This window comes from Nannobrachium achirus (genome assembly GCF_963921795.1).
Source record: "Nannobrachium achirus genome assembly, chromosome: 3".
Lineage (NCBI taxonomy): Eukaryota > Metazoa > Chordata > Actinopteri > Myctophiformes > Myctophidae > Nannobrachium > Nannobrachium achirus.
In genome coordinates this window covers 75,034,549-75,061,016 of record NC_137812.1, presented here as the reverse complement: position 1 = coordinate 75,061,016, position 26,468 = coordinate 75,034,549, and the positions used below count along the sequence as shown (strand labels likewise).

Genomic DNA, 26,468 nt, shown 5'->3' with positions numbered 1-26,468 from the left:
CATGTGGTTGGTAATGGAAGGGGAGCTTGTTTACATCAGCACGAGGTTCACACGTTTGGTAATTTTTCCTGTTTACGTGGAGACAAGACGCAGAGCGTCTTCAAAGAGTTCCACCGTGGAAGGTGGTTTCTCTTTGTTTTGCCGATTCAACCAGCCGACAACGCCGCTGTCGCCTCAACTGACTAAAAATCTTCCTGCCGTTTGCTCTAAAGGCCGTTGTCCCCTAAACCGACTTCAAATCTTCCTGCCGTTTGCTCTAAAGGCCGCTGTCGCCTCAACTGACTTAAAATCTTCCTGCCGTTTGCTCTAAAGGCCGTTGTCCCCTAAACCGACTTCAAATCTTCCTGCCGTTTGCTCTAAAGGCCGTTGTCCCCTAAACCAACTTCAAATCTTCCTGCCGTTTGCTCTAAAGGCCGTTGTCCCCTAAACCAACTTCAAATCTTCCTGCCGTTTGCTCTAAAGGCCGCTGTCCCCTAAACCAACTTCAAATCTTCCTGCCGTTTGCTCTAAAGGCCGCTGTCCCCTAAACCAACTTCAAATCTTCCTGCCGTTTGCTCTAAAGGCCGCTGTCCCCTAAACCAACTTCAAATCTTCCTGCCGTTTGCTCTAAAGGCCGCTGTCCCCTAAACCAACTTCAAATCTTCCTGCCGTTTGCTCTAAAGGCCGTTGTCCCCTAAACCAACTTCAAATCTTCCTGCCGTTTGCTCTAAAGGCCGCTGTCCCCTAAACCAACTTCAAATCTTCCTGCCGTTTGCTCTAAAGGCCGTTGTCCCCTAAACCGACTTCAAATCTTTCTGCCGTTCCCTCTAAAGGCCGTAGTCGTCTACGTTGAGGGGGTAGATAGGGAGTCTTGATAGGGGCTCATGTGGTCAAAGCAATATATAAACATGCAGTGCATTGGCGCCACCTTCTAACAAGTAGGTCGGGAGTGGCTTATTGTCGGTATCAGCCGGTAACACGCGGGAGTCTGTCCCCGTTACAATGCGCTAGACCCCTGGGAGATGGACTGCTGAGGTGTAGCGCCACACCTACCATGAGCTCCCAGTACTTGCCGCACGACTTGCCAAGACGTGCTACTCATACGCTGAGTTGGCGGTGCCCGGAATCGAACCCATGACCTTGCGGTACAAAGGCGAGAGCTCTACCGACTGAGCTACCTTCTGCTCAAGAATGATTCTGCACCGTCTGGTTTCAATGGTTTGTCTCTGATACAACTAATATATACGTATATATATATATATGTACAGTATATATAAAATAAAAATAAAATACAATAAAACATTGATTTGTTAAGTTTAAAAACATGAACAGTTGGGCCCTCTCTGTCCTTAGCCAAAACGTTCTCTCTCCATCAAAGACTAACCTGACTCTGCCAGATGGTGGCAGCAGTGAGTACCGCCCTACTTTACCATCTGAGACTGCTCGGGGAGAGTTGATAACACTCGTAAAGTTCCAGACCGGACCAATCAGCGGCAGCTACGGGCGGGCTCTGAGCGGCTCTGAGCCAATAGAGTCTGACTGCAGACCATGTGGAAACCCAGGAGGCGGATTCTGGGTGTAACGTCATGCAGACAGGCCAATATGAGTGGTTGGAGTTGGCATCTCAGACTGTGATAGACAGACGGCCCCATCCAATCACCTGCTAAAGAATTTTTAAAAATGGCCCGCCCCTTACATCGGGTCTGCCCGAGCAATCTCAGATGGTAAAAATAGGGCGATATATGCAGTATACGCACTACTGCCACCATCTGGCCGAGTCAGGTTATCAAAAGACACCATTGTCTGGAATCCCTCCATGTTTTTTCTGTAATGTACAGGTGTCCTGTAGTACCGAGTACGTATAACCTCTGTACTGTTAGCCCACGTACTTTGCGTAGTATGTGCCCGATCCAGGGACCACATCACACCGGTCCTCCATGACCTCCGCTGGCTCCCAGTCAAACACACAACTCAACCTCAAGATACTGATCTCCTCCTACAAGGCCCTCAACAACCGGGAGTGTTTCCCGTCAACAACCACAGGCCCCCCGCCATACCTGTGAACCTGAGCTGAACCTGGGGTGATAATGTCTGGAGTGTACAGTACTTCCCAGCTCACCTCAAAGCTGTCCACCACCCTCGTCTCCTTTTAAAACCACCCACAAAAACCCACCTCTTCAAAACTTGCATTCCCCCCACCTAATTCTAATCCTCCTTTTACCTTCTTTGATTTGTGTTTGATTAGTCTCTTAGTCTCATTTTAATAACTAGTTATTTTCTTAATGACGTTTGTTTTTGTTTGTCTTGTTTTGTAAAGCAGATTTTGACTAGGCTGGAAAATGTCATTATCTAGTAATGCTTCTGTCACAAACCCGAGCTAAAGGCTCATGTTCACAACGTGACCTTCTCTCACTCAGCAAAAATGTGTCTTCTTTAATAGCGTTAACATAAATCTAGTTTTGAAACGATTCCACATGATGACATTGTAAAAACCTGCAAATGAAATAGTCACTCAAAGAAAACGGTTGCAGCTTTGCAGTCCAGGTCCTCAAACATTGGACTTCCTTCTCCAGTTAACACTGATTTTTATCTCCGAACAGGACCTCTGGTAGGCTACTGATGGTTTTATCTCCTAGCAGGACCTCTAGTACTGATGGTTTTATCTCCTAGTATCAGTACTAGAGGTCCTGGTAGGAGATAAAACCATCAGTACTAGAGGTCCTGGTAGGAGATAAAACCATCAGTACCAGAGGTCCTGGTAGGAGATAAAGGGTCCCTTGATGACTGGGGTGTGGAATCAGGAAGTAGGGTCCCCGCTAGCCCCGCCCCTCCCATCAGAGTGATGTCACAGGTTGTTGTCCACGCATCGGCCAATGGGAGAGTCCGGGCAGCGGCAGGTGAAGCCGCCGGGGCGTGGCAGACACAGGTGAGAGCAGCCTCCGTTGTTGGAGCAGTAGTTGTATCCTGAGGAGGAGAAAAGGTTATGTCACCATCACTGTGACCAAATAAAATGTGATTTACAACATTATCTTGATAACTAGAAAATGTCCAAGGCCAATGTGAGAAGGGTGGCATCTGTTCCTTGACCTAGTGGGAATGTGCTTGCAAGATTTCACGCACATCACAGGCTGTGTTCATGATTTGAGGTGTTTTTGGACACTTTCTTGCTGCTTGCAGCTATATTTATTATTATTATATTGTTTTTTTGTGTGCACTTCATAGGCATGTTAGATAAAGGTCCTTAGATTGTGTGTAGAATGTTTCATGCAAATTGCTAAAAAAAATCCCAGAATAAAAACGGGTTTAAGGGTTTCACAAACTGCTCAAAATTATTCCCCTTTGGCAAATTGGAATAAGATTGGTTTCAGTGATATTTGGACTAACCCTCTAGTCTACATCTTTGCCAAATGCCATGAACATGTAAGGTTGCATGTATGATTTAGAGGCAAAAGAATAATTTGCATAAAACTGCAATATTCAGTGAATTATTAAAACATTATGTTTCATCTCTTTGATCAGTTTGACCGTATTGGTCCAAAGTTGATGTAAAAAAAAGTTTTGTGCACGTGACGCGAAAATCCCGGGACGAGATAGATTTTTACTGTTTTTCATATAATTCAAAATGGTGGGAGAACTAAAGGTCAGAGGTCAAAAGTTAGAGTGTCAAAGTTTTTCGGCATGAGGAGACGCAGAAGTGTGTCCAGGTTTCATGTATGTACGTCCAACAGAGCATGAGCTATACCTGTCCAAAGTTTGCACTTTCGAAGGCTTCCTACAGCGCCACCCTTTGGCCGATTGCTGTAAAAAGTAATTGCACACTTCGCCACTGTAAGCTGAACACATTGATGTTTGAATATCTATTTTCGGTTTAAGTATGTAGGAGTAGAAAGGTGCCAAAGTTTTGAGGAGAACTGTTGACTGATTGACTGATTGACTGACTGACTGACTGACTGACTGACTGACTGACTGACTGATAGATAAATAACGACAATCAAGATAATCTGGGGATTTGCCAAAAATAGCCGATCTACAAGCTCACAACGTGTTGCGTTGCGACACTATGTGAGCTTGTAGATCGGCTCACGATTCCCGTTGAAGTAAAGTGGATTTGAAATTTGGCGTCAGTGTTTTAGTGAAATGTATTCACTATTAAATGAATATATTATAAATTAAACTATATAGAACAGATACTGTTACCTTGGTGACACTGGGTGGGTGTGGTTAGGGTGTAGGGGGTGTGGTCTGTTACCTTGGTGACACTGGGTGGGCGTGGTTAGGGTGTAGGGGGTGTGGTCAGTTACCTTGGTGACACTGGGTGGGCGTGGTTAGGGTGTAGGGGGTGTGGTCTGTTACCTTGGTGACACTGGGTGGGCGTGGTTAGGGTGTAGGGGGTGTGGTCTGTTACCTTGGTGACACTGGGTGGGTGTGGTTAGGGTGTAGGGGGTGTGATCAGTTACCTTGGTGACACTGGGTGGGCGTGGTTAGGGTGTAGGGGGTGTGGTCAATTACCTTGGTGACACTGGGTGCACTGGTTGGTCGTGGCTAGGGTGTAGGGGGTGTGGTTATGGGTGTGGTCAGTTACCTTGGTGACACTGGGTGGGTGTGGTCGTGATGCCGTAGACTCTGGAGCGTTTCTGTGGCAGGAACTCGTCAGTCTCTCTGCCCGTCTGTCTGTCCACGGCTACCACCGCCTCTCTGAAACCACACATTTTGATTTAGTTTTAGTCTTAGTCTTTTGAATAAAATGTAATTTTGTCATAATTTAGTCACCTGAAAAGTATTAGTTTTAGTCTAATTTTAGACTAAAACTAAACATCATAAGATTATAGGCGACTAAATCTACAGTTGATTTAGTCAACGGAAATTTATTTTGGCAGGCCTTGATGGCATCGTAATCAATGACTGATTTTACACTTGGTTGCTCGCAACACCTGAGAGCAACCAAACATAAAATGACTCTCTTCTCCACTAGCCCTCCCTAACATTTTAGTCTAGTTTTTATTTTGTTGACGAAATTATGAATATATTTAGTCTTAGTTTTAGTCATCACAGCTTAGTTTTTATTTTGTTTTTATTTAGTTTTCGTCAGGGAAAAAAACGCAGTCGACAAACATTTTCATCATAGTTTTAGTCGACGAAATCAACACTGCAACAAAAAAACTGTCTGTCTGTCTGTCTGTCTGTCTGTCTGTCTGTCTGTCTGTCTGTCCGCGGCTAACCTCGCATCACAAAAGCCCTCCGAAGAGGAAAGCCTGGTGTTCGTTTACAACGGGCGGTTTGATCCGGTCTAGGCGGAAACCACAAGCTGGGAGAAGCAGATTCACTTTGTTTTGGTTCCCCCCGTTTGTTTCCCCAATCCCTATTAAAATGCTCCAGTAGCCTAGTGTAGTCTTGCCAGTCGCTAACAGATGGACTAAAAGATGCATATACCAAACACATTTTCCAAAAGCAAAACTACGCCGCATCAAGGAGTTTATTAGGTAGGCCCTAAAAGTATGTCCTTGAGTGCACGGGAATTATTTTGGGTTAAAACTGAATCCGGTTTGATCTTTCCGTCCAAATTGTAGTCCTTTGAGGACTACAACGTGACTTAGGCTGTTTCCGCTCCCGACCGGATCAAAGCCTGAAAAGTGAAGCGATCCCAGACTAGTCCACGGCTACTACTTACTGGACACAGTAAGCAGGAGGGATCAAAACAATCTCCATTGGCTCCGATGTTAAAGGGGAGAACCACACATTGTTTAACTCATTAATATCTTTGAGTTGTTATGTGGAAATAAGAATAAAGTCCTAATTAACATCTTAATTAGCTATTAATTATATGTTAATTACCTCCTCCAGTCAGTATAGTACAGGTATCGTCCATAGGGTTAATTATATGTTAATTATATGTTAATTAGATGTTAATTACCTCCTCCAGTCAGTATAGTAGAGGTATCGTCCGTAGGGTTAATTAGATGTTAATTAGATGTTAATGAGATGTTAATGAGATGATAATTACCTCCTCCAGTCAGTATAGTAAAGGTATCGTCCGTAGGGTTAATTAGATGTTAATTAGATGTTAATGAGATGTTAATGAGATGATAATTACCTCCTCCAGTCAGTATAATACAGGTATCGTCCATAGGCCACCACAGAGAACGGATACTGAATTCCTTCAACGATCTGACGGCGCACCCTCCTGGCCGGGTCCACACACTCCACCTTATGAGTCCCTGTACACACACACACACACATGCACGCACACACACACACACACACACACACACACACACACACACACACACATGCACACGCACACACACACACAGGTGGCCTAAGACATTCTTCTTGTTGATATACTAGATAGTAAACTTTTGGTCGTGGACATTCTTCAGGCATTTTGGGCATAAAGAAGGTCTGACTTGGTCAACAGATAAAAATGTGATTAAAATGTTGCAAAACCCATGAATTATAGTGTGACCAAAAAGACATAATTGGATTACGGCAAGAAAAGCACTCGTTCGGAATTCTACTTACCACCCATGGGGCCAAACTCGTTCAGTAACGAGACAAGGCCACTGGAGGTCGCTGTGCCAAAACTCAGTTGTCTCGTTGAGAGACGAGACAAAGGGTTAATTTTACAGTGTGCAGCTTTGCGCATGTTGTGTTACCTGTGAAAGACCCTGGTCCATACGTCATAACATGACTCGCACAGAAGCAAAATGGAGCGTCTATGCTGCATTGACTTCCGAGGCTCTTCAAAATAAAGGGTAAGTGAACGGCGGCAGCAGCAACAGCTGATGAATCAACAGCTGGTGAATCTGCTCCTCAAGGAAGGCGGTCGCTTTTTTTCCTTCTCTCCCTACCTCGTGTGTCTGCTACCCTGTCCTGCCTGCTGGAGCGTATCTGAACACTGTCTCTACTCTCGTAGCTATTTGGCACTCCTCCTGCGAGAGAGGAAACTTTGTTGAAGAGCGCTTCCCACCCTCCCACCCTCAAACACCTGTTGTTGTGTCTTCTGGACTGTTCCAGCCTGTCAGGATGTCTCATAGCCCTGACACCGCGGGAGAGACAATTTGCTTTGACCTGGTTCACTTCCCAGAGCCGATAAGCAGGACTACACCTGCATAAACACATGACTATCATGACTTTCAGATACACACCTCCCCACGCACACACCCGCCTCCACTCCCCTCCACACCGCCTCTATCTGTTCGTACAGGCAAACGGGGGGGGGGCCCCCCCGTTTGTCAACCTGTTTGTTTTGTTTGTCAACCTGTTTTTCCTTGTGTTTGTTGTTTTTGTTTGACCACCCTGAATTGTTGCGCAGGTTCTCCAAGATAGCGCCGCCCATGGCTGCTGTGGTGACTACGTGTTGCGTTCTGTCGGTGTTGTTTGGTGTTTGTCTGTTTTTTGTTTTTATGTTATATGTGAAAAAATGATTTGAATGCAAAAATGTAGTATGCCAAAGCAAATTCCTATGTGTATAACACAATGGTTAATAAAGTAATCTGAATCTGAATCTGAATCTAGAAATGTTAGAAACCTTGGCTCCCATTGTGTTAAAGATGAAAAAAAGAAGACCACTGCCCGTCCGGTGTTTACCTGCGTCTGCCCAGCAGAGCTGCTGGCTGTCGGGGTCATAGGTCAGGGCGTTGGGCAGGGAGAGGTCATCTTTCACCAGGACAGAACGGTCAGAGCCGTCCATGCTGGACGTCTCTATCTTTGGACCGTCTCTGTTCCAGTCTGTCCAGTAGAGACGCCTAGCATGTACACCACACACACACACACACACACACACACACACACACACACACACACACACACACACACACACACACACACACACACACACACACACACACACACACACAGCACACACGCACACACATGCAGAGTTAAGAAACATTCTGATAAAATACTAATCCTCTTCTTTTTTTAAACATTATGTTAGATTATCATTTTATGATTGTCTATGATTGATTTAATTTGATTTGATTTAATTTACTCACTCATAAAAACAGGTCTGAGAAACAATGCAAGATACAGCTTAAAGTGTAGTATTGTATAAAGAGTGGGCCCTATTTTTATTATTGTTTTGTACAGTGGGCCCTATTCTTTCTTCCATGCCTTAAACTTCTTTTCCTTTTTTTTTACTATTTTGAAAAACTATGTTTAAATAGTTAAAAAAGTTGATCTACTGCACTGCACAAGCTCACAATGTGTTGATGTAGCTTGGCTATTTGAAGTATTTTAAAATGTTTTTCAAAATAGTAAAAAACAAAAAAGAGGCAAAGAAGTTTAAGGCGTGGAAGAAAAGATGTTGAGTATGAAGGTGTCTGACCCGTAAGTGTTAAAGTGTAGCGATGTGTGGTATATGTATCACGTCACTAACCCATAGTTAGGGTCAGTAACGATGGCTCTGGGGTTGACCAGGTTAGTTTAGTGGTGTATATATTTAATTATACAACAGGTAGTCGGGCTCTCAATGGAAAACAGGCTCTCCAACCGTGCATATAACGAGCACAAAGTTAGTTTAGAGGTGTATATATATAACTAACCCATAGTTAGGGTCAGTGACTATAGCTCTAGGGTTGACCAGGTTAGTTTAGTGATGTATATACAGTATATAACTAACTAACCCATAGTTAGGGTCAGTGACTATAGCTCTAGGGTTAACCAGGGTTAGTTAAGAGGTGTATATATATATAACTAACCCATAGTTAGGGTCAGTGACTATAGCTCTAGGGTTAACCAGGGTTAGTTAAGAGGTGTATATATATATAACTAACCCATAGTTAGGGTCAGTGACTATAGCTCTAGGGTTAACCAGGGTTAGTTTAGAGGTGTATATATATATATATAACTAACCCATAGTTAGGGTCAGTAACTATAGCTCTAGGGTTAACCAGGGTTAGTTTAGAGGTGTATATGTTACAGTATGTTCAAGAAACCAGTAAAAGTTGTCAAGGAGCACTCGTTTTGACGTTCACCACACACTAATCACCACCAGATGGCGACGTCAGCCACTGCTCTGCCATTCACCAGAGTGTATATAAGAGAGTTACGTCACGCTTTGAACTCGCCGCAGACCGGAAGTGTTTACTCTTTATTTACTAGCCTAGCCTAGCCTAGCCTAGCCTAGCCTAGCCATTAGCTCCATTGTAGTCACTTGGACAGGGCGTTTAACGTGCGCTTGCCCAGGCCTTACGGCCTGGGCATAAATATAACGATTGCATTCACCACGGCTTCGTAACTCGCGCGGCGCTCCGCCGGCCGCGCGGCCCTGGCCCGCTCTTCGCGGCCACTCGCGCCTGCGGCGCTCGGGGGCGAAGAGCAGGACCAAGGTCCGCTGGCCTTCGCGCCGCTTGGGGCTTCGTGGACCCAGGGGGGCCTCGTAACTCGTTTGGGCTTCGTGGATACAGGGGGGCTTCGGTAGCCGCTCGCAGTGTCGTGGACAATAGAGCGGCGCACCGCCTGCAGTACGTTGTTGTGGCGACCGCTTGCTCCGCCCCGTGCCGCACCACGAGTGCTCCGCGTCTCGAATGTGCTGTTTCTCTAATATACTATGACATATATATATATAACTAACCCATAGTTAGGGTCAGTGACTATAGCCCGGGGGTTGACCAGGGTTAGTTTAGTGGTGTATATAACTAACTAACCCATAGTTAGTGTTAGTTTAGTGGTGTATATATATAACTAACCCATAGTTAGTGTTAGTTTAGTGGTGTATATATATAACTAACCCATAGTTAGGGTCAGTGACTATAGCTCTAGGGTTAACCAGGGTTAGTTTAGAGGTGTATATATATATATATATATAACTAACCCATAGTTAGGGTCAGTGACTATAGCTCTAGGGTTGACCAGGGTTAGTTTAGAGGTGTATATATATATAACTAACCCATAGTTAGGGTCAGTAACTATAGCTCTAGGGTTAACCAGGGTTAGTTTAGAGGTGTATATTATGTAACTAACCCATAGTTAGGGTCAGTGACTATAGCCCGGGGGTTAACCAGGGTTAGTTTAGTGGTGTATATATATAACTAACCCATAGTTAGGGTCGGTAACGATGGCTCTAGGGTTGACCAGGTTAGTTTAGAGGTGTATATATATAACTAACCCATAGTTAGGGTCGGTAACGATGGCTCTAGGGTTGACCAGGTCGGTGCTGAACAGCACCCTCCGGTGGCTGCCGTCCAGACGCGCCACCTCCACCGTGTCGCGCATGGAGTCGGTCCAGAAGAGGAGGCGGGCCAAGTGGTCGATGGCCACGCCCTCTGGGCTCTCCAGGTCTGAGGGGAAGTGACATCACACATCAGCATTATAGGGAATGTTGTACAGTACATTTACTCAAGTACTGTACCTAAGTACAACTTTGTACTTTGTAGATTTTGATTATAATTACAAAACACACATTAAAGGAGCTATAGTCAACTTTGTCATTGTAGGGCCGACACTTTGTTTACATCCTAGTCTATGGGGCTGTTAAAGGAGTAGTTCACCCCCAAAATGACTTTTTTTCCTATTGATTACTCATGCCATGGAGAGTAGAGTTCAATAATAATTTTTGGTTTTGTCACATTCCTAAGACAAAATTTTGATTTGAGTAAATTTACCCCCATTGATTCCGGATGGTGACCCGTTTCGAAACGGGTCACCATCCGGAACGAATGGGGGTAAATTTATTGTTATCAAATTTTTGTCTTAGGAATGCGACAAAAAACTAAAAATATTATTGAACTCTAGTCTCCATGGCGTGACTAATCAATAGAAAAAAAGTCATTTTGGGGGTGAACTACTCCTTTAAGTCTGACATCATTTTGTAGGCAGAGGAGAACTCTGCCCTCCAAAAAAGCGATTTCTTTACAATTTTTACTATTTTACTAATTTTTCTTCTCTTTGTTGTTGACAGGAAAGTGGTAGAATTATACTTTAGTCGCTATTTTTGTCTCGGATCTGTTGAAAATAGCGAGGGACAGAAAATGCTCTGGGGGCAGAGTTCTCCTCTGCCTACAAAATGATGTCACGGCTTAAAAGCCTCATAGCCTAGAATGTAAACAAAGTGTCGGTCTGACAATGGCCAAAATGATTATTTTTATCATTATTTTACGCTTTTTGTGGTCATTTTTGAATAGAAACACATTTATGAAGCTTATTTCTTTATAAAATATTTCGGAAACATTCTTTTTATTTTAGTATCCGTTTTTCAAGAAAAAGTTGACTATAGCTCCTTTAACCTATTTCAGTATACCAGCGGTGTAGTCACGGGTGGGCCTGACTAGGCCCAGGCCCACCCATTTTGTTTTTTATGCCCACCCAAAAATAACTAAAACAGTTTTGACTTTCCGATGTGCAGCTTTCCGAACTCTAATTCGAGGTAATTTTGTTTTTCAGAAGATATCTTTATCAGATATTTTTGAAAAAAAGATTTCGCTTTTTATCATCGCGAGAACAAAGGCTTCCATTATAACATTGTAACTTTTCAGTAACAGAAAGCCTGCAGTTTCTATTAGCTTGGATTCCCCATTGATGATGTCACTGGTAGACGGGTTTCTGAACTGCCCACTATGAGAGACACAGAAAATTGTGCTATTTTATCAATGATATGAAGATAGTTCAAAGTGGTGAAGTCCTCCTTTAAGTACAACTTTGTACTTTGTAGATTTTGAATATAATTAAAAAAACATATTAACCACTTCAGCACTATATACATTGAAAGTCGCCGATCTACAAGCTCACAATGCTTTACTCAAGTAAATGTGACTGAGCATGACACTGGGGCAGTAATTTCGGAAGCCACTACTTTAGACCACAGCTAAAATTACTTTTTTTTTTTTTTTAATGTGATAAAGCCACAAAAGCATGTTCACTTAAACACCAGAGCTTAACTCTGCATGTAAATAAGACTTTTTTTTAATTAATGTGAGAGATCGGGACATAATTCTGTTGGTCCTCCCAAATTTAGACTTGAATATCTCAAAAGTACTATTTCAGCATGGCTCATTCTATAAGCCATATCTTCAAAACTTTTGGGTCAATCTCCACAACCAGTATATTATTTTGTAGCTATGATTCCCAGCTTTCAAATGAAATGATAAAATGAAAATGAAAAAAAAGATTCAATGACTAGCCATCAGCCGCGCTGGGACACAAATGTTGAATTACGGACATTCACAACAGAATGTTTCTACCTTGCAGTATATCGATACTTTTACTGAAGTAAAACATGTGAGTACTCAAAGTGTGGTCCAGGGACCCTCATGGTTCCAAATGGACCCTTATGGGTGTGTAACTCTGAGAGGGTACAAATGGAATGGTTCAATTTGTACACTCTCAGAGTTATGGGGGTCCTTGAAATGTATGAGTACCACAGTGCTACACATAATGGTACTAATGGCCTTCATCAGTATTATAATAATAAGCCCTATTCACGGCCCGCCCACAAATTTCTCAGCAACTTCCTGGTGCTGACGTCAGTTTAGAAGGGTAAAATAACACAGAAATAGCTGGACTTAAAAAAATCATTATTTCGAACGGTAAAGTAAATTATAACGCTTTGTGCCTTTTACTATCTTGTGTTCTTGTTCATGCTAGCCGTACTTTATACTGTACTATTCGGAAATTACATTAAATTTGCGATTTCTGTGTTAACTCTATGGGCTTAGCAGGGTTGTATCCCTTCAAAACATGACTTCAGCACTGGGGGGATGCTGAGTGGGCGGGCCGTGAATAGGGCTTATTGTTAAGACCTATGAAGAAAGAAAGTAAGGAAGAGGACCGATGTCTTCCTCCAGTAAGGCTGCGGTGCCATAGAGCCATAGTTTGAAGATAAGCTCATAGAAAATGTCTTCAAACATAAAAGGGTGCAGTACCGGCTGTGACCACTGGGCTGGTGTCTCCGCCGTCGAGGCGTGCTCTGCTGATGGCTGGTCCTGTGATGTCAGTCCAGTAGACCATGTGATCAACACAGTCATAGGCCACCGCTATCACCACCTTATCCTGTAACCATAGTAACACATTAATAACACATAACACACCGCTATCACCACCTTGTCCTGGTTACAACATATCAATAACACATTTATAACACATTATAACGTGTGTGTGTGTGTGTGTGTGTGTGTGTGTGTGTGTGTGTGTGTGTGTGTGTGTGTGTGTGTGTGTGTGTGTGTGTGTGTGCATGCGCTGAGCTCATGCTTCCTTCAGTGCACGAGGAGTGAGCAGGCCGCCTCTTATCACCTGACAGGGGAGGGGGGAGTTTCCCCGGTTGGACGTAGCGCGTGGAAGGAACACGTTATTCCAACCAGTTGCTTTCCCCTCCATCAGGCGCCCCAGCTGGCCAGGGGGAGGCAGTATGGCCTGGAATCGAACCTGCGACAAACCAGGGGCTCCGGCTGCCTGCCCATGATTTATAACTAAATCTAACATTTCTGTCCAAACTGCCTGGGCTCATAAAGCAGCATAATGTTCCCTTTCCTGCTCCTTAGTACTTAGAGGATGTTTGCTTAGATGTGTGTCCCGTTTGGGACGTCCCCCCCCCCCCCTCCTCCCCCCCCCCCCCCCCCCTCTGAAACCCAGCGCTGGCTGCAACAGTCTGTAATTGTCCCTGCATTCCTGCTGCAGTGAATGAATGGCTGTGACACACAGAGAGAAACCAGAGCACTGTGAGGACGACAGCACAACAGCTGTCCTGTTGGGAAACCCAACAAAGGCACGTGCACACACACATCAAAGGTGGTTTGAGCCCCTGCCCTTTTACCCCTCTGTAAAAACTGCCCTCTCCAGACCATGAATGCCGTTTTCACTATGGTGAAAGAAATGCAAATGCCCCCTCTTTCCATGCCATACCTGAAGGCAGCGTTCAAGAGAATTGCCTTGTCCAAACTCTCCTGAACTTGAATGCAGCATCTTATGTTGAAAGAATTGCCCTCTCTGTGTAGAAATCCATGCTGTTACGCCACATCTCCAGTATTCACTTGATTATGCTTAGTTCAGTGTGGGATCAAACACTGAAAATAGCAGACCTCCAAGCTCACAATGTGTTGCGCTGCGATGCGTTGTGAGCTTGGAGGTCAGCTATTTTCCATATTTTCACCAAAAGGCCCCATGAGAAATGTCAGCCTCTGCTCTGCCTTTCTAACATTCTCTGCACGTCCCTGGCTAGAAGTACGGGGGTCTTCACTGGAACACGCAGACTGACTGACCACCGACCCGACCGACCCTGTCCGTCCGTCCGTCCGTCCGTCCGTCCGTCCATCCCTCCCATCTCTGGCCTTCCTAATTGCCACCACTTGAAGCGGCATTTCACATTAAAAGATTTAATAAAAATGAAAGAAATATGTCTTTCACACTTTTAGAGCTATATTTCTGTCCATGCCACGGCACGTTGCTGTACTCACGGGGACATGCAGTAGGGGCGTGGCCTGCTCCTTCATCATGTGATTTCCGTCCAATGGCAGGTGTTCGATCCTCCCGCTCTGGGCGAACAGCAGGTTGGTTCCCATGACGACGGGGCTGATGATGTCAGGCCTGGGGGTGGGGCCAACGGGGGGAGGGGCCACGCCGTGGTCGATGCCTTACAAGAGAAAAACAAGAGGAGCAAATGCACCATTAACCAAATGAACCAAATGTAAGCTTTAACTGACTCAATGACTGCTACCATCAAAAAACATCTTTCCCAGTTGCCATTTTATTAATTTCTTACGTTTTAATGTGCTCGCACGATGTTGCACATGCGCACAATAGATCAAACTGAGCCTTGAAAAAAAGAAACTGAGCTTCATATGTCCTACTAGGCCAGATACAAGCTAGAGAATTAGCACAACATGATATGGTGCAGACTGACAGGGAAATGAATCAGAGAAAGATACAAGCTAGAGAATTAGCACAACATGATATGGTGCAGACTGACAGGGAAATGAATCAGAGAAAGATACAAGCTAGAGAATTAGCACAACATGATATGGTGCGGACTGACAGGGAAATGAATCAGAGAAAGATACAAGCTAGAGAATTAGCACAACATGATATGGTGCAGACTGACAGGGAAATGAATCAGAGAAAGATACAAGCTAGAGAATTAGCACAACATGATATGGTGCAGACTGACAGGGAAATGAATCAGAGAAAGATACAAGCTAGAGAATTAGCACAACATGATATGGTGCAGACTGACAGGGAAATGAATCAGAGAAAGATACAAGCTAGAGAATTAGCACAACATGATATGGTGCGGACTGACAGGGAAATGAATCAGAGAAAGATACAAGCTAGAGAATTAGCACAACATGATATGGTGCGGACTGACAGGGAAATGAATCAGAGAAAGATACAAGCTAGAGAATTAGCACAACATGATATGGTGCGGACTGACAGGGAAATGAATCAGAGAAAGATACAAGCTAGAGAATTAGCACAACATGATATGGTGCGGACTGACAGGGAAATGAATCAGAGAAAGATACAAGCTAGAGAATTAGCACAACATGATATGGTGCAGACTGACAGGGAAATGAATCAGAGAAAGATACAAGCTAGAGAATTAGCACAACATGATATGGTGCGGACTGACAGGGAAATGAATCAGAGAAAGATACAAGCTAGAGAATTAGCACAACATGATATGGTGCAGACTGACAGGGAGATGAATCAGAGAAAGATACAAGCTAGAGAATTAGCACAACATGATATGGTGCGGACTGACAGGGAAATGAATCAGAGAAAGATACAAGCTAGAGAATTAGCACAACATGATATGGTGCAGACTGACAGGGAAATGAATCAGAGAAAGATACAAGCTAGAGAATTAGCACAACATGATATGGTGCAGACTGACAGGGAAATGAATCAGAGAAAGATACAAGCTAGAGAATTAGCACAACATGATATGGTGCGGACTGACAGGGAAATGAATCAGAGAAAGATACAAGCTAGAGAATTAGCACAACATGATATGGTGCGGACTGACAGGGAAATGAATCAGAGAAAGATACAAGCTAGAGAATTAGCACAACATGATATGGTGCGGACTGACAGGGAAATGAATCAGAGAAAGATACAAGCTAGAGAATTAGCACAACATGATATGGTGCGGACTGACAGGGAAATGAATCAGAGAAAGATACAAGCTAGAGAATTAGCACAACATGATATGGTGCAGACTGACAGGGAGATGAATCAGAGAAAGATACAAGCTAGAGAATTAGCACAACATGATATGGTGCGGACTGACAGGGAGATGAATCAGAGAAAGATACAAGCTAGAGAATTAGCACAACATGATATGGTGCGGACTGACAGGGAAATGAATCAGAGAAAGATACAAGCTAGAGAATTAGCACAACATGATATGGTGCAGACTGACAGGGAAATGAATCAGAGAAAGATACAAGCTAGAGAATTAGCACAACATGATATGGTGCGGACTGACAGGGAGATGAATCAGAGAAAGATACAAGCTAGAGAATTAGCACAACATGATATGGTGCAGACTGACAGGGAGATGAATCAGAGAAAGATACAAGCTAGAGAATTAGCACAACATGATATGGTGCAGACTGACAGGGAAATGAATCAGAGAAAGATACAAGCTAGAGAATTAGCACAACATGATATGGTGCAGACTGACAGGGAAATGAATCAGAGAAAGGACTGACAGGGAGATGAATCAGAGAAAGGACTGACAGGGAAATGAATCAGAGAAAGGACTGACAGGGAAATGAATCAGAGAGTACTGAATTTCCCCCTTGGGATAATAAAGGTATCTATCTATCTATCTAGAAAGGGCCATGGCTTAACATTGGAGTGAATGGAGAACCGGTTTCCTGCTTCCGGCCTAAGCTGGAACTGACCTCGCGTCACCAGGCTTTCTCCGGGGAAAGCCTGGTGCTCGTTTACTAAACAGGTCGTTTGATCTAGACTGGATGGCATCCTAGACTGGATGGCATCCTAGACCGGATGGCATCCTAGACCGGATGGCATCCTAGACTGGATGGCAGAAGTGGTGTCGCTTTGTTTTGGTTCCCTGTTTGTTTCCAAAGTCCTTTTTTAAATGCTAGAGGAGTGTGGTCTTGCCAGTCGCTGCTAGTTGGACTAAAAGATGGATATAACAAACTTTTTTTTTTTAATAAGCAAAACTACACTGCATCAAGGGTTTTATTGGGAAGGTAGGTACTAATATTATGCAGGGTATTGTTTTGGGTTAAAACTGATTCCGGTTTGGTGTTTCCTGCCAAAGTGTAGTCCGTTTTGACTACAAAATGACGTAATACACCATCCTCTCCCGACCGGATCAAAAGCCCGGAATTGGAAGCAATCCCAGGCTAAGCCAGGAGTACAACAAACTGGGCACTACTGGGCCCGCGGATAGGCAATATTATTTGGACTGTTTTCAATTAAATGATATAAAACAATTAACTCAAACTCGGCACTGGCACTTTTGGACAGCGTTTACAACTCGCCAATCTCCTCACGTGGCTGTAGGTGAGTTAAAGGACAACTTTAGTTTTTTACAACAAGGGTTCATATTTTAGATTGTAATTAACACATCGGGTGCTCCTGGATTGCCCCATTTATCCCCTCTCGATGCCCAGGCCCACCACCATTGTATTGAATCCGGCCCTGCTGCGTCAATGCATGCGTCATGACGTCACTTGGTGGTCACATGAGCGCAGACAGGATGTTATTGTGTAACATACTGTATGGGCTAGTGTTGATCATAGCTGTTCATTGCCGATTAAAATTTGGACATTTTGCCGCACCACGCCACAGTTTTAGCCATAAAACAAACATCAGAGATAAAGGGCGTTAAAGATGGGGAAATGCATTGGAGTATACGGAGAAAAACGGCCGCGCGATGCTCTCAGCGTCGACTCGAAGCGACTAGCGGCTAATGGGCTACATCCAGGCGCAGCCCCAACCTAACGGTGAGATTTAAAGTTAATACTGTAAATACAGTAAACACGTCAACGCGTCGTGGGCCTCTGGAGACATCAAAGAGATTGGCGTGTAGACACCTCGTGGGCACCCGCTGAGTTAAAGAATAAAATTGATTGTTAAAATCATTTCATTTAATTCTTTCTATTGTTTTAGATATTCTTATTTCAGTGGTTGGGGGCATGCGTACAAGTGGCTAAATATGTCATTTTACACAGAATAAGCCCATTCCCAAGATACAACGCAACCTTTCATGGTTGGATGTGACTTATGGGGGCTAGAAGTGTTACTGTAAATAACAATAAAGAAACTGCTGGCTTATTGTGTCTAAAAAATACATATTTAGCCACTTGTACGCATGCCCCCATTCGTACGCATGCCCCACGTTTTAGCACGGTAAACGCGATAAAACAATAGAACCAAGCAAATGAAAACATTTTAACACTCACTTTTTCTTTTCTCTAATTACAATCTAAAATATGAACCCTTGTTGTAAGAAAACAGAGTTGTCCTTTAAGAGAACAGTGTTGAACATGTGGACTCACACAGAGGTGAGTTCAGAGAACAGTGTTGAACATGTGGACTCACACAGAGGTGAGTTCAGAGAGAAAAGTGTTGAACATGTGGACTCACACAGAGGTGAGTTCAGAGAACAGTGTTGAACATGTGGACTCACACAGAGGTGAGTTCAGAGAACAGTGTTGAACATGTGGACTCACACAGAGGTGAGTTCAGAGAACAGTGTTGAACATGTGGACTCACACAGAGGTGAGTTCAGAGAACAGTGTTGAACATGTGGACTCACACAGAGGTGAGTTCAGAGAACAGTGTTGAACATGTGGACTCACACAGAGGTGAGTTCAGAGAGAACAGTGTTGAACATGTGGACTCACACAGAGGTGAGTTCAGAGAACAGTGTTGAACATGTGGACTCACACAGAGGTGAGTTCAGAGAACAGTGTTGAACATGTGGACTCACACAGAGGTGAGTTCAGAGAACAGTGTTGAACATGTGGACTCACACAGAGGTGAGTTCAGAGAACAGTGTTGAACATGTGGACTCACACAGAGGTGAGTTCAGAGAGAACAGTGTTGAACATGTGGACTCACACAGAGGTGAGTTCAGAGAACAGTGTTGAACATGTGGACTCACACAGAGGTGAGTTCAGAGAACAGTGTTGAACATGTGGACTCACACAGAGGTGAGTTCAGAGAACAGTGTTGAACATGTGGACTCACACAGAGGTGAGTTCAGAGAACAGCGTTGAACATGTGGACTCACACAGAGGTGAGTTCAGAGAACAGTGTTGAACATGTGGACTCACACAGAGGTGAGTTCAGAGAGAACAGTGTTGAACATGTGGACTCACACAGAGGTGAGTTCAGAGAGAACAGTGTTGAACATGTGGACTCACACAGAGGTGAGTTCAGAGAGAACAGTGTTGAACATGTGGACTCACACAGAGGTGAGTTCAGAGAGAACAGTGTTGAACATGTGGACTCACACAGAGGTGAGTTCAGAGAGAACAGTGTTGAATATGTGGACTCACACAGAGGTGAGTTCAGAGAGAACAGTGTTGAACATCAACATGTGGACTCACACAGAGGTGAGTTCAGAGAGAACAGTGTTGAACATGTGGACTCACACAGAGGTGAGTTCAGAGAGAACAGTGTTGAACATCAACATGTGGACTCACACAGAGGTGAGTTCAGAGAGAACAGTGTTGAACATCAACATGTGGACTCACACAGAGGTGAGTTCAGAGAGAACAGTGTTGAACATCAACATGTGGACTCACAGAGAGGTGAGTTCAGAGAACAGCGTTGAACATGTGGACTCACACAGAGGTGAGTTCAGAGAGAACAGTGTTGAACATCAACATGTGGACTCACACAGAGGTGAGTTCAGAGAGAACAGTGTTGAACATGTGGACTCACACAGAGGTGAGTTCAGAGAGAACAGTGTTGAACATCAACATGTGGACTCACACAGAGGTGAGTTCAGAGAGAACAGTGTTGAACATCAACATGTGGACTCACACAGAGGTGAGTTCAGAGAGAACAGTGTTGAACATGTGGACTCACACAGAGGTGAGTTCAGAGAGAACAGTGTTGAATATGTGGACTCACACAGAGGTGAGTTCAGAGAGAACAGTGTTGAACATGTGGACTCACACAGAGGTGAGTTCAGAGAGAACAGTGTTGAACATGTGGACTCACACAGAGGTGAGTTCAGAGAGAACAGTGTTGAACATGTGGACTCACACAGAGGTGAGTTCAGAGAGAACAGTGTTGAACATGTGGACTCACACAGAGGTGAGTTCAGAGAGAACAGTGTTGAACATGTGGACTCACACAGAGGTGAGTTCAGAGAGAACAGTGTTGAATATGTGGACTCACACAGAGGTGAGTTCAGAGAGAACAGTGTTGAACATCAACATGTGGACTCACACAGAGGTGAGTTCAGAGAGAACAGTGTTGAACATGTGGACTCACACAGAGGTGAGTTCAGAGAGAACAGTGTTGAACATCAACATGTGGACTCACACAGAGGTGAGTTCAGAGAGAACAGTGTTGAACATCAACATGTGGACTCACACAGAGGTGAGTTCAGAGAGAACAGTGTTGAACATCAACATGTGGACTCACAGAGAGGTGAGTTCAGAGAACAGCGTTGAACATGTGGACTCACACAGAGGTGAGTTCAGAGAGAACAGCGTTGAACATGTGGACTCACACAGAGGTGAGTTCAGAGAACAGTGTTGAACATGTGGACTCACACAGAGGTGAGTTCAGAGAACAGCGTTGAACATGTGGACTCACACAGAGGTGAGTTCAGAGAGAACAGTGTTGAACATCAACATGTGGACTCACACAGAGGTGAGTTCAGAGAGAACAGTGTTGAACATGTGGACTCACACAGAGGTGAGTTCAGAGAGAACAGTGTTGAATATGTGGACTCACACAGAGGTGAGTTCAGAGAGAACAGTGTTGAACATCAACATGTGGACTCACACAGAGGTGAGTTCAGAGAGAACAGTGTTGAACATCAACATGTGGACTCACACAGAGGTGAGTTCAGAGAGAACAGTGTTGAACATCAACATGTGGACTCACAGAGAGGTGAGTTCAGAGAACAGCGTTGAACATGTGGACTCACACAGAGGTGAGTTCAGAGAGAACAGCGTTGAACATGTGGACTCACACAGAGGTGAGTTCAGAGAACAGTGTTGAACATGTGGACTCACACAGAGGTGAGTTCAGAGAACAGTGTTGAACATGTGGACTCACACAGAGGTGAGTTCAGAGAGAACAGCGTTGAACATGTGGACTCACACAGAGGTGAGTTCAGAGAACAGTGTTGAACATGTGGACTCACACAGAGGTGAGTTCAGAGAACAGTGTTGAACATGTGGACTCACACAGAGGTGAGTTCAGAGAACAGTGTTGAACATGTGGACTCACACAGAGGTGAGTTCAGAGAACAGTGTTGAACATGTGGACTCACACAGAGGTGAGTTCAGAGAACAGTGTTGAACATGTGGACTCACACAGAGGTGAGTTCAGAGAACAGCGTTGAACATGTGGACTCACACAGAGGTGAGTTCAGAGAACAGTGTTGAACATGTGGACTCACACAGAGGTGAGTTCAGAGAGAACAGCGTTGAACATGTGGACTCACACAGAGGTGAGTTCAGAGAGAACAGTGTTGAACATGTGGACTCACACAGAGGTGAGTTCAGAGAGAACAGCGTTGAACATGTGGACTCACACAGAGGTGAGTTCAGAGAGAACAGCGTTGAACATGTGGACTCACACAGAGGTGAGTTCAGAGAACAGTGTTGAACATCAACATGTGGACTCACACAGCGGTCGTCCTCCGGTCTGCCGGGTCCCGGGCACCTCCTGCCCGCTGGCGTCCACGCACCAGCACTGCCCTACGATGTGGTGGCACTGGGTAGGCTGGTAGGAGCCCTGGGCGTCACACTGGGGCACGTACTGACCTACCGCTGGCCGGGGCCGGAAGAACGACAGGAAGGTCCCTGTAGGGAGGAGGAGGGGTTTTAGAGGGAAATACTTTGTAATTAATAATAAACAATAATAATAAACGCCTAAGGGCGACACGCAATGGGCTTAATATTGATGACATCAGGGATCTCCAATTATCCATATATGGGCATAAAAGGGAATCTGTCAGTGTGGTTCCCCTGACATCACAGTGATGTCAGAGCGTGATGTCAGAGCTGCAGTGTCACGTAACAACTTCAACCAATAACCATTATAGTGTATTCTTTGGCTATTCAAAAATAGCAGATCTACAAGCAGAGTGCTGCGCTATGAGCTTGTAGATCTGCTATTTTCTTTCTTTTTACTGTGAACATTTGTGCAAATATTTGAATGTATGTTATCTTTTTATTTATTTATTATTAACTCAATTTGCTCCTGGGGGGTCCCTGGGGGGTCCCTGGGGGGTCCCTGGGTTAAAACACATTGAAACTAAAGCCAACCTGTGTTTGAGGAGGATGAGGTCTGGATGGCACTGTCTCTGTGACGCTCACATGCTGTCTTCTCTCTGCTTTGTTCTGGACACACACACACACACACACACACACACACACACACACACACACACACACACACACACACACACACACACACACACACACACACACACACACACACACACACACACACACACACACACACACACACACACACACACACACACACACAGTGGATGAGTTGCTAGGGTATTCATTTCCCTTGGTGTTTAATACCTGGTTGATCAACGCAGGTTCACTGCCAAGACGTCAGACTGGTGATTTTCTGGGGATGAATTTGACCAAACGCCAAACGTGTGACAGTAATGAAGGGGGCAAGGGGCTCCAGTCCCCTCGACGTCACATGTTGGGGACATGGGTTAAGGCCCTTTCCCACCGGACGCGATAAAGATAACGATATGTCGGCGTTCACATCAATTATGACGGCTTTATCGATGTGGTGTCGACTCTACCATCCACCTCAATTGAAAACTATATTTTTTTATCTTTATCGTTATCGTGACCCAGTGGGAAAGGGCCGTTAGGATTGTGTCCGATCACACCATACTATGGCTGCCCACTGAGCGCGGCCAACAGTTTTTTTGCAGCCAGCGGATTCTAAAAAGCAGCGCATTCTGTCCAAATAGCTAGTGACGCACCTTGGCACTTACTGCGTCGTTTTGACTGTTGCTGTTGTTGTTTTTACGTGTTTGGGTTTGAGAACCGTCACTTCTCACTTCTCACATTCCTGGAGTGTGTAAGGGAACGGAACAACAACACCAGATATTTACACTTAAAATGTTTAAAATGTTTCTCTGTCTGTCTGTCTATCTGTCTCTCTCCTCCTCTGTGTGTGTGTGTGTGTGTGTGTGTGTGTGTGTGTGTGTGTGTGTGTGTGTGTGTGTGTGTGTGTGTGTGTGTGTGTGTGTGTGTGTGTGTCTCTCTCCTACAGATTCCATACAGAACACTGTGTCCCAGGTCACATGGGGGGTCAGGGTGACATCTGGAACACTCCTAAACACACTTATCTTCAAGGTCATATTTACCCTAGAGGTCGTCTGTCTGTCTGTCTGTCTGTCGGTGCAGCAGAGCTCATATGAACATCTCTGTCTGGTCTTAACTAGAAGTATCTGACCTCCACACAACCTTACTTCCTTTTGGTCCAAAAAACACTGCTTTTCAGGAAATAATACAATAATAAAATAACCTGTTTTCCTATGGTGTTGGTAAAACCTTTCATTAGTTCATTGTTGAGCACGAGGCATTACATTTTGAATAATGTGGTTCTATTGTGAAAACAGCAGATCTACATGCTCACAACGCCTGCTATTTTCACAATTTCTGCCTCTAATATTTGACATTTTGGCCAATTTTTTAATTTGTAGTATTAGAGGTATTAAAAAGTCCTTAAATTGTCACTTTAGAAATGTGCAGATACCATCTATACACTGTCTTTTCAAATCTTTTTATTGGAATACAGTGTCGCATTGAGGCAGGTATACATAATGACACCCGGCCGAAGTCCCATTCCCATCACAGTAAAAGTTCACTTAGCATGAGATCACAGCACATACTGTAGAAGACAAGTAAAGAAAGTAAGAAAAAAGCTGTCCACAAAATGTAATAAAAGAAAACCTTTTTTCTGCATGGGCACACTTTTCATGTCCCAAGAATCCATGGTCACACCAACATAATACAGGGGTGTAAATATCATCACTGTCGGGAGGAAACCTTGTATCTCCAAGTTTCAAATGTATACGTTTCTTGGCAAAGTAAAGCCCTGCTTCATCATACAAGGCTGTCGCACAACAGTAGTGAAAACAGCAGATCTACAAGCACACAACGCCTCGTTGTGTGCTTGTAGATCGTCTGTATATTTTTTAAATGATAAATACAATACTGGCTTTCAAGCAGTTTCAAGGGGCACACTTGACCCTTCTCAGGGGCACACCAAAGGTCCCCAGGACCAGTGGTTGAGAAACACTGATCTAGTGCTCTACGCTGGATCCATCCCTGCTAAACCCCACAGTAGTCATTGGGAGGGTGAAGATAGCAACGGGTCTCCTCCGGTACCCGAGCCATCAAGCCACCATCTTCTCTTCATACCCTCTATACCAGGGGTTCTCAACCTGTGGGTCGGGACCCCCAGGGGGGTCCACAAATTATTTTGGGGGGTCCCCAGATGATTAACTTAATGTGCAACATTGTTTTCTCACTCAACAGTAAACAAACCAACATAAAGTGTAAGTGTATAGAGGGTATCTGCACATCTCTTTTAAGTACTTTTTAACACCTCTAAAATGACAAATTAAACATTGGCCAAATTGTCAAATATAAGAGGCAGACATTGTGAAAATTGTGAGCATGTAGATCTGCTATTTTCATAATAGAACTGTGTTATACAAAATGTAATGCCTCAACTCTTAGTGCTCGTCAGGGTGGGGGGGTCCACAGTTAAAATATGATTATTTTGGGGGGTCGCGGCCTGAAAAGGTTGAGAACCACTCGTCTATACACTTAAACTTTATGTTGGTTTGTTTAGTGTTGAGTGAGAAAACAAGTTAATCATTTGGGGACCCCCCCCTGGGGTCCCGACCCACAGGTTGAGAACCACTGCTTTATAGTACAGTCACCGTGACAGGTTATGACAGGGTCGCCCCCCCCCCCCCCCCGGGTCGTAAAGATGACAACAAATATGACAACACTTCAGATTAGAGTGGAGGAGGCTGTAATTACCCACAATGCCACGGTGCTGCTGACACCTGGGCGGGCAGTGTGTGTGTGTGTGTGTGTGTGTGTGTGTGTGTGTGTGTGTGTGTGTGTGTGTGTGTGTGTGTGTGTGTGTGTGTGTGTGTGTGTGTGTGTGTGTGTGTGCGTGCGTGCGTGCGTGCGTGCGTGCGTGCGTGCGTGCGTGCGTGCGTGCGTGCGTGCGTGCGTGTGCGAGCGCGCGTGTGCATGCGTCCGTGCGTGCGTCCGTGCGTGCGTCCGTCCGTGTGTGTGTGTGTGTGTGTGTGTGTGTAGGAATAGGATTGGTTCTATGTTGTACACTCACGTATGCGTCTGGTACCGTGGACCCATTAAAGGTTCCCATGGAGTGTCAACCTACAGGGTCCAGTGGTACCGTTTAGGGGTGCACCCATATATCCACCACACATCGGAACATGTTTGCCCTTATCGGTCAATATGGATATCGGCAAATAAAGCTGACATTAACCGATGGCAGTAGCCGATATTTATCTGTTGTTGATAAGCATACATTTTGCGCTGGCTATGTTGGTTATTTGCAGCCTAAACCAAGAGAGTCGATTCTGACAGTTATTTCTGATAATGTTGTTTATGTGTTTCACTGGTGCAAAAGAGGAAATAATAACACCAATAAATAAACAAACCCTACTGTTGTACTGGGACAGGGGTGGGCAACTTTGATAATGGTGAGGGCCGCTATATTTCTTCACTCCAGAGGGCCACATTACATATTGCTACATCCTACTTTGTCATTCTAGTATCTCATACAAAAGAAGCAAAAATAGCAGATCTATAAGCTCAAAACGCATCGCGCTGCGATACGTTTTGAGCTTGTAGATCTGCTATTTTTTGCCTCTTTTGAATTGGAATCCTGAATTATCTTTTGTTATTTTTTTTTATTGATTGATTTTAATTCAGTTTTAAACACATTTAGTTATATACTCATGTTAACTTCAAGAACCTAAATACAAATACATTGGACAAAAAATACATTTTAATACTACTAGTCATTAAGCTACTAATATAGACTGACATAATTAAAGCAGGTCATGTTTGGAATTGTAACAGCTGAAATCAATAACATATCAGTATTCTGATATTAACCTGCGGGCCGCATTAAGTGAAGGTGGGGGCCTGTTGCCCATGTATGATATAGGAGCTCTTTATGTCTGTCTGTCTGTCTGTCAGTCAGTCAGTCAGGTATCATAATTACATGTCAGTCATCATAATGACATGTCACAGAGCTGACAGTTGTCTGGTGTTTGTAACATGGAGGTCCCA

General features: G+C 44.3%; 1 protein-coding gene across 1 annotated transcript in view; it reads right to left on the bottom strand.

Moving 5' to 3' along the window:
* Nucleotides 1-2,824: 2,824 nt before the first annotated feature.
* Nucleotides 2,825-26,468, bottom strand: part of LOC308282448 (nidogen-1-like) — a gene marked incomplete at its 3' end in the record, with an annotated part of 98,752 nt that continues 75,108 nt past the window's right edge. Inside the window, exons 15-23 of the mRNA XM_080722794.1 lie at nucleotides 22,410-22,484; nucleotides 21,768-21,944; nucleotides 14,367-14,542; nucleotides 12,840-12,966; nucleotides 10,088-10,259; nucleotides 7,567-7,724; nucleotides 6,071-6,194; nucleotides 4,562-4,674; nucleotides 2,825-2,943 (exon numbers count right to left, since the gene is read on the bottom strand). Of these exons, the coding sequence (XP_080578920.1) occupies nucleotides 2,825-2,943; nucleotides 4,562-4,674; nucleotides 6,071-6,194; nucleotides 7,567-7,724; nucleotides 10,088-10,259; nucleotides 12,840-12,966; nucleotides 14,367-14,542; nucleotides 21,768-21,944; nucleotides 22,410-22,484 (1,241 nt within the window). The remainder of the gene's footprint in view (nucleotides 2,944-4,561; nucleotides 4,675-6,070; nucleotides 6,195-7,566; nucleotides 7,725-10,087; nucleotides 10,260-12,839; nucleotides 12,967-14,366; nucleotides 14,543-21,767; nucleotides 21,945-22,409; nucleotides 22,485-26,468) is intronic.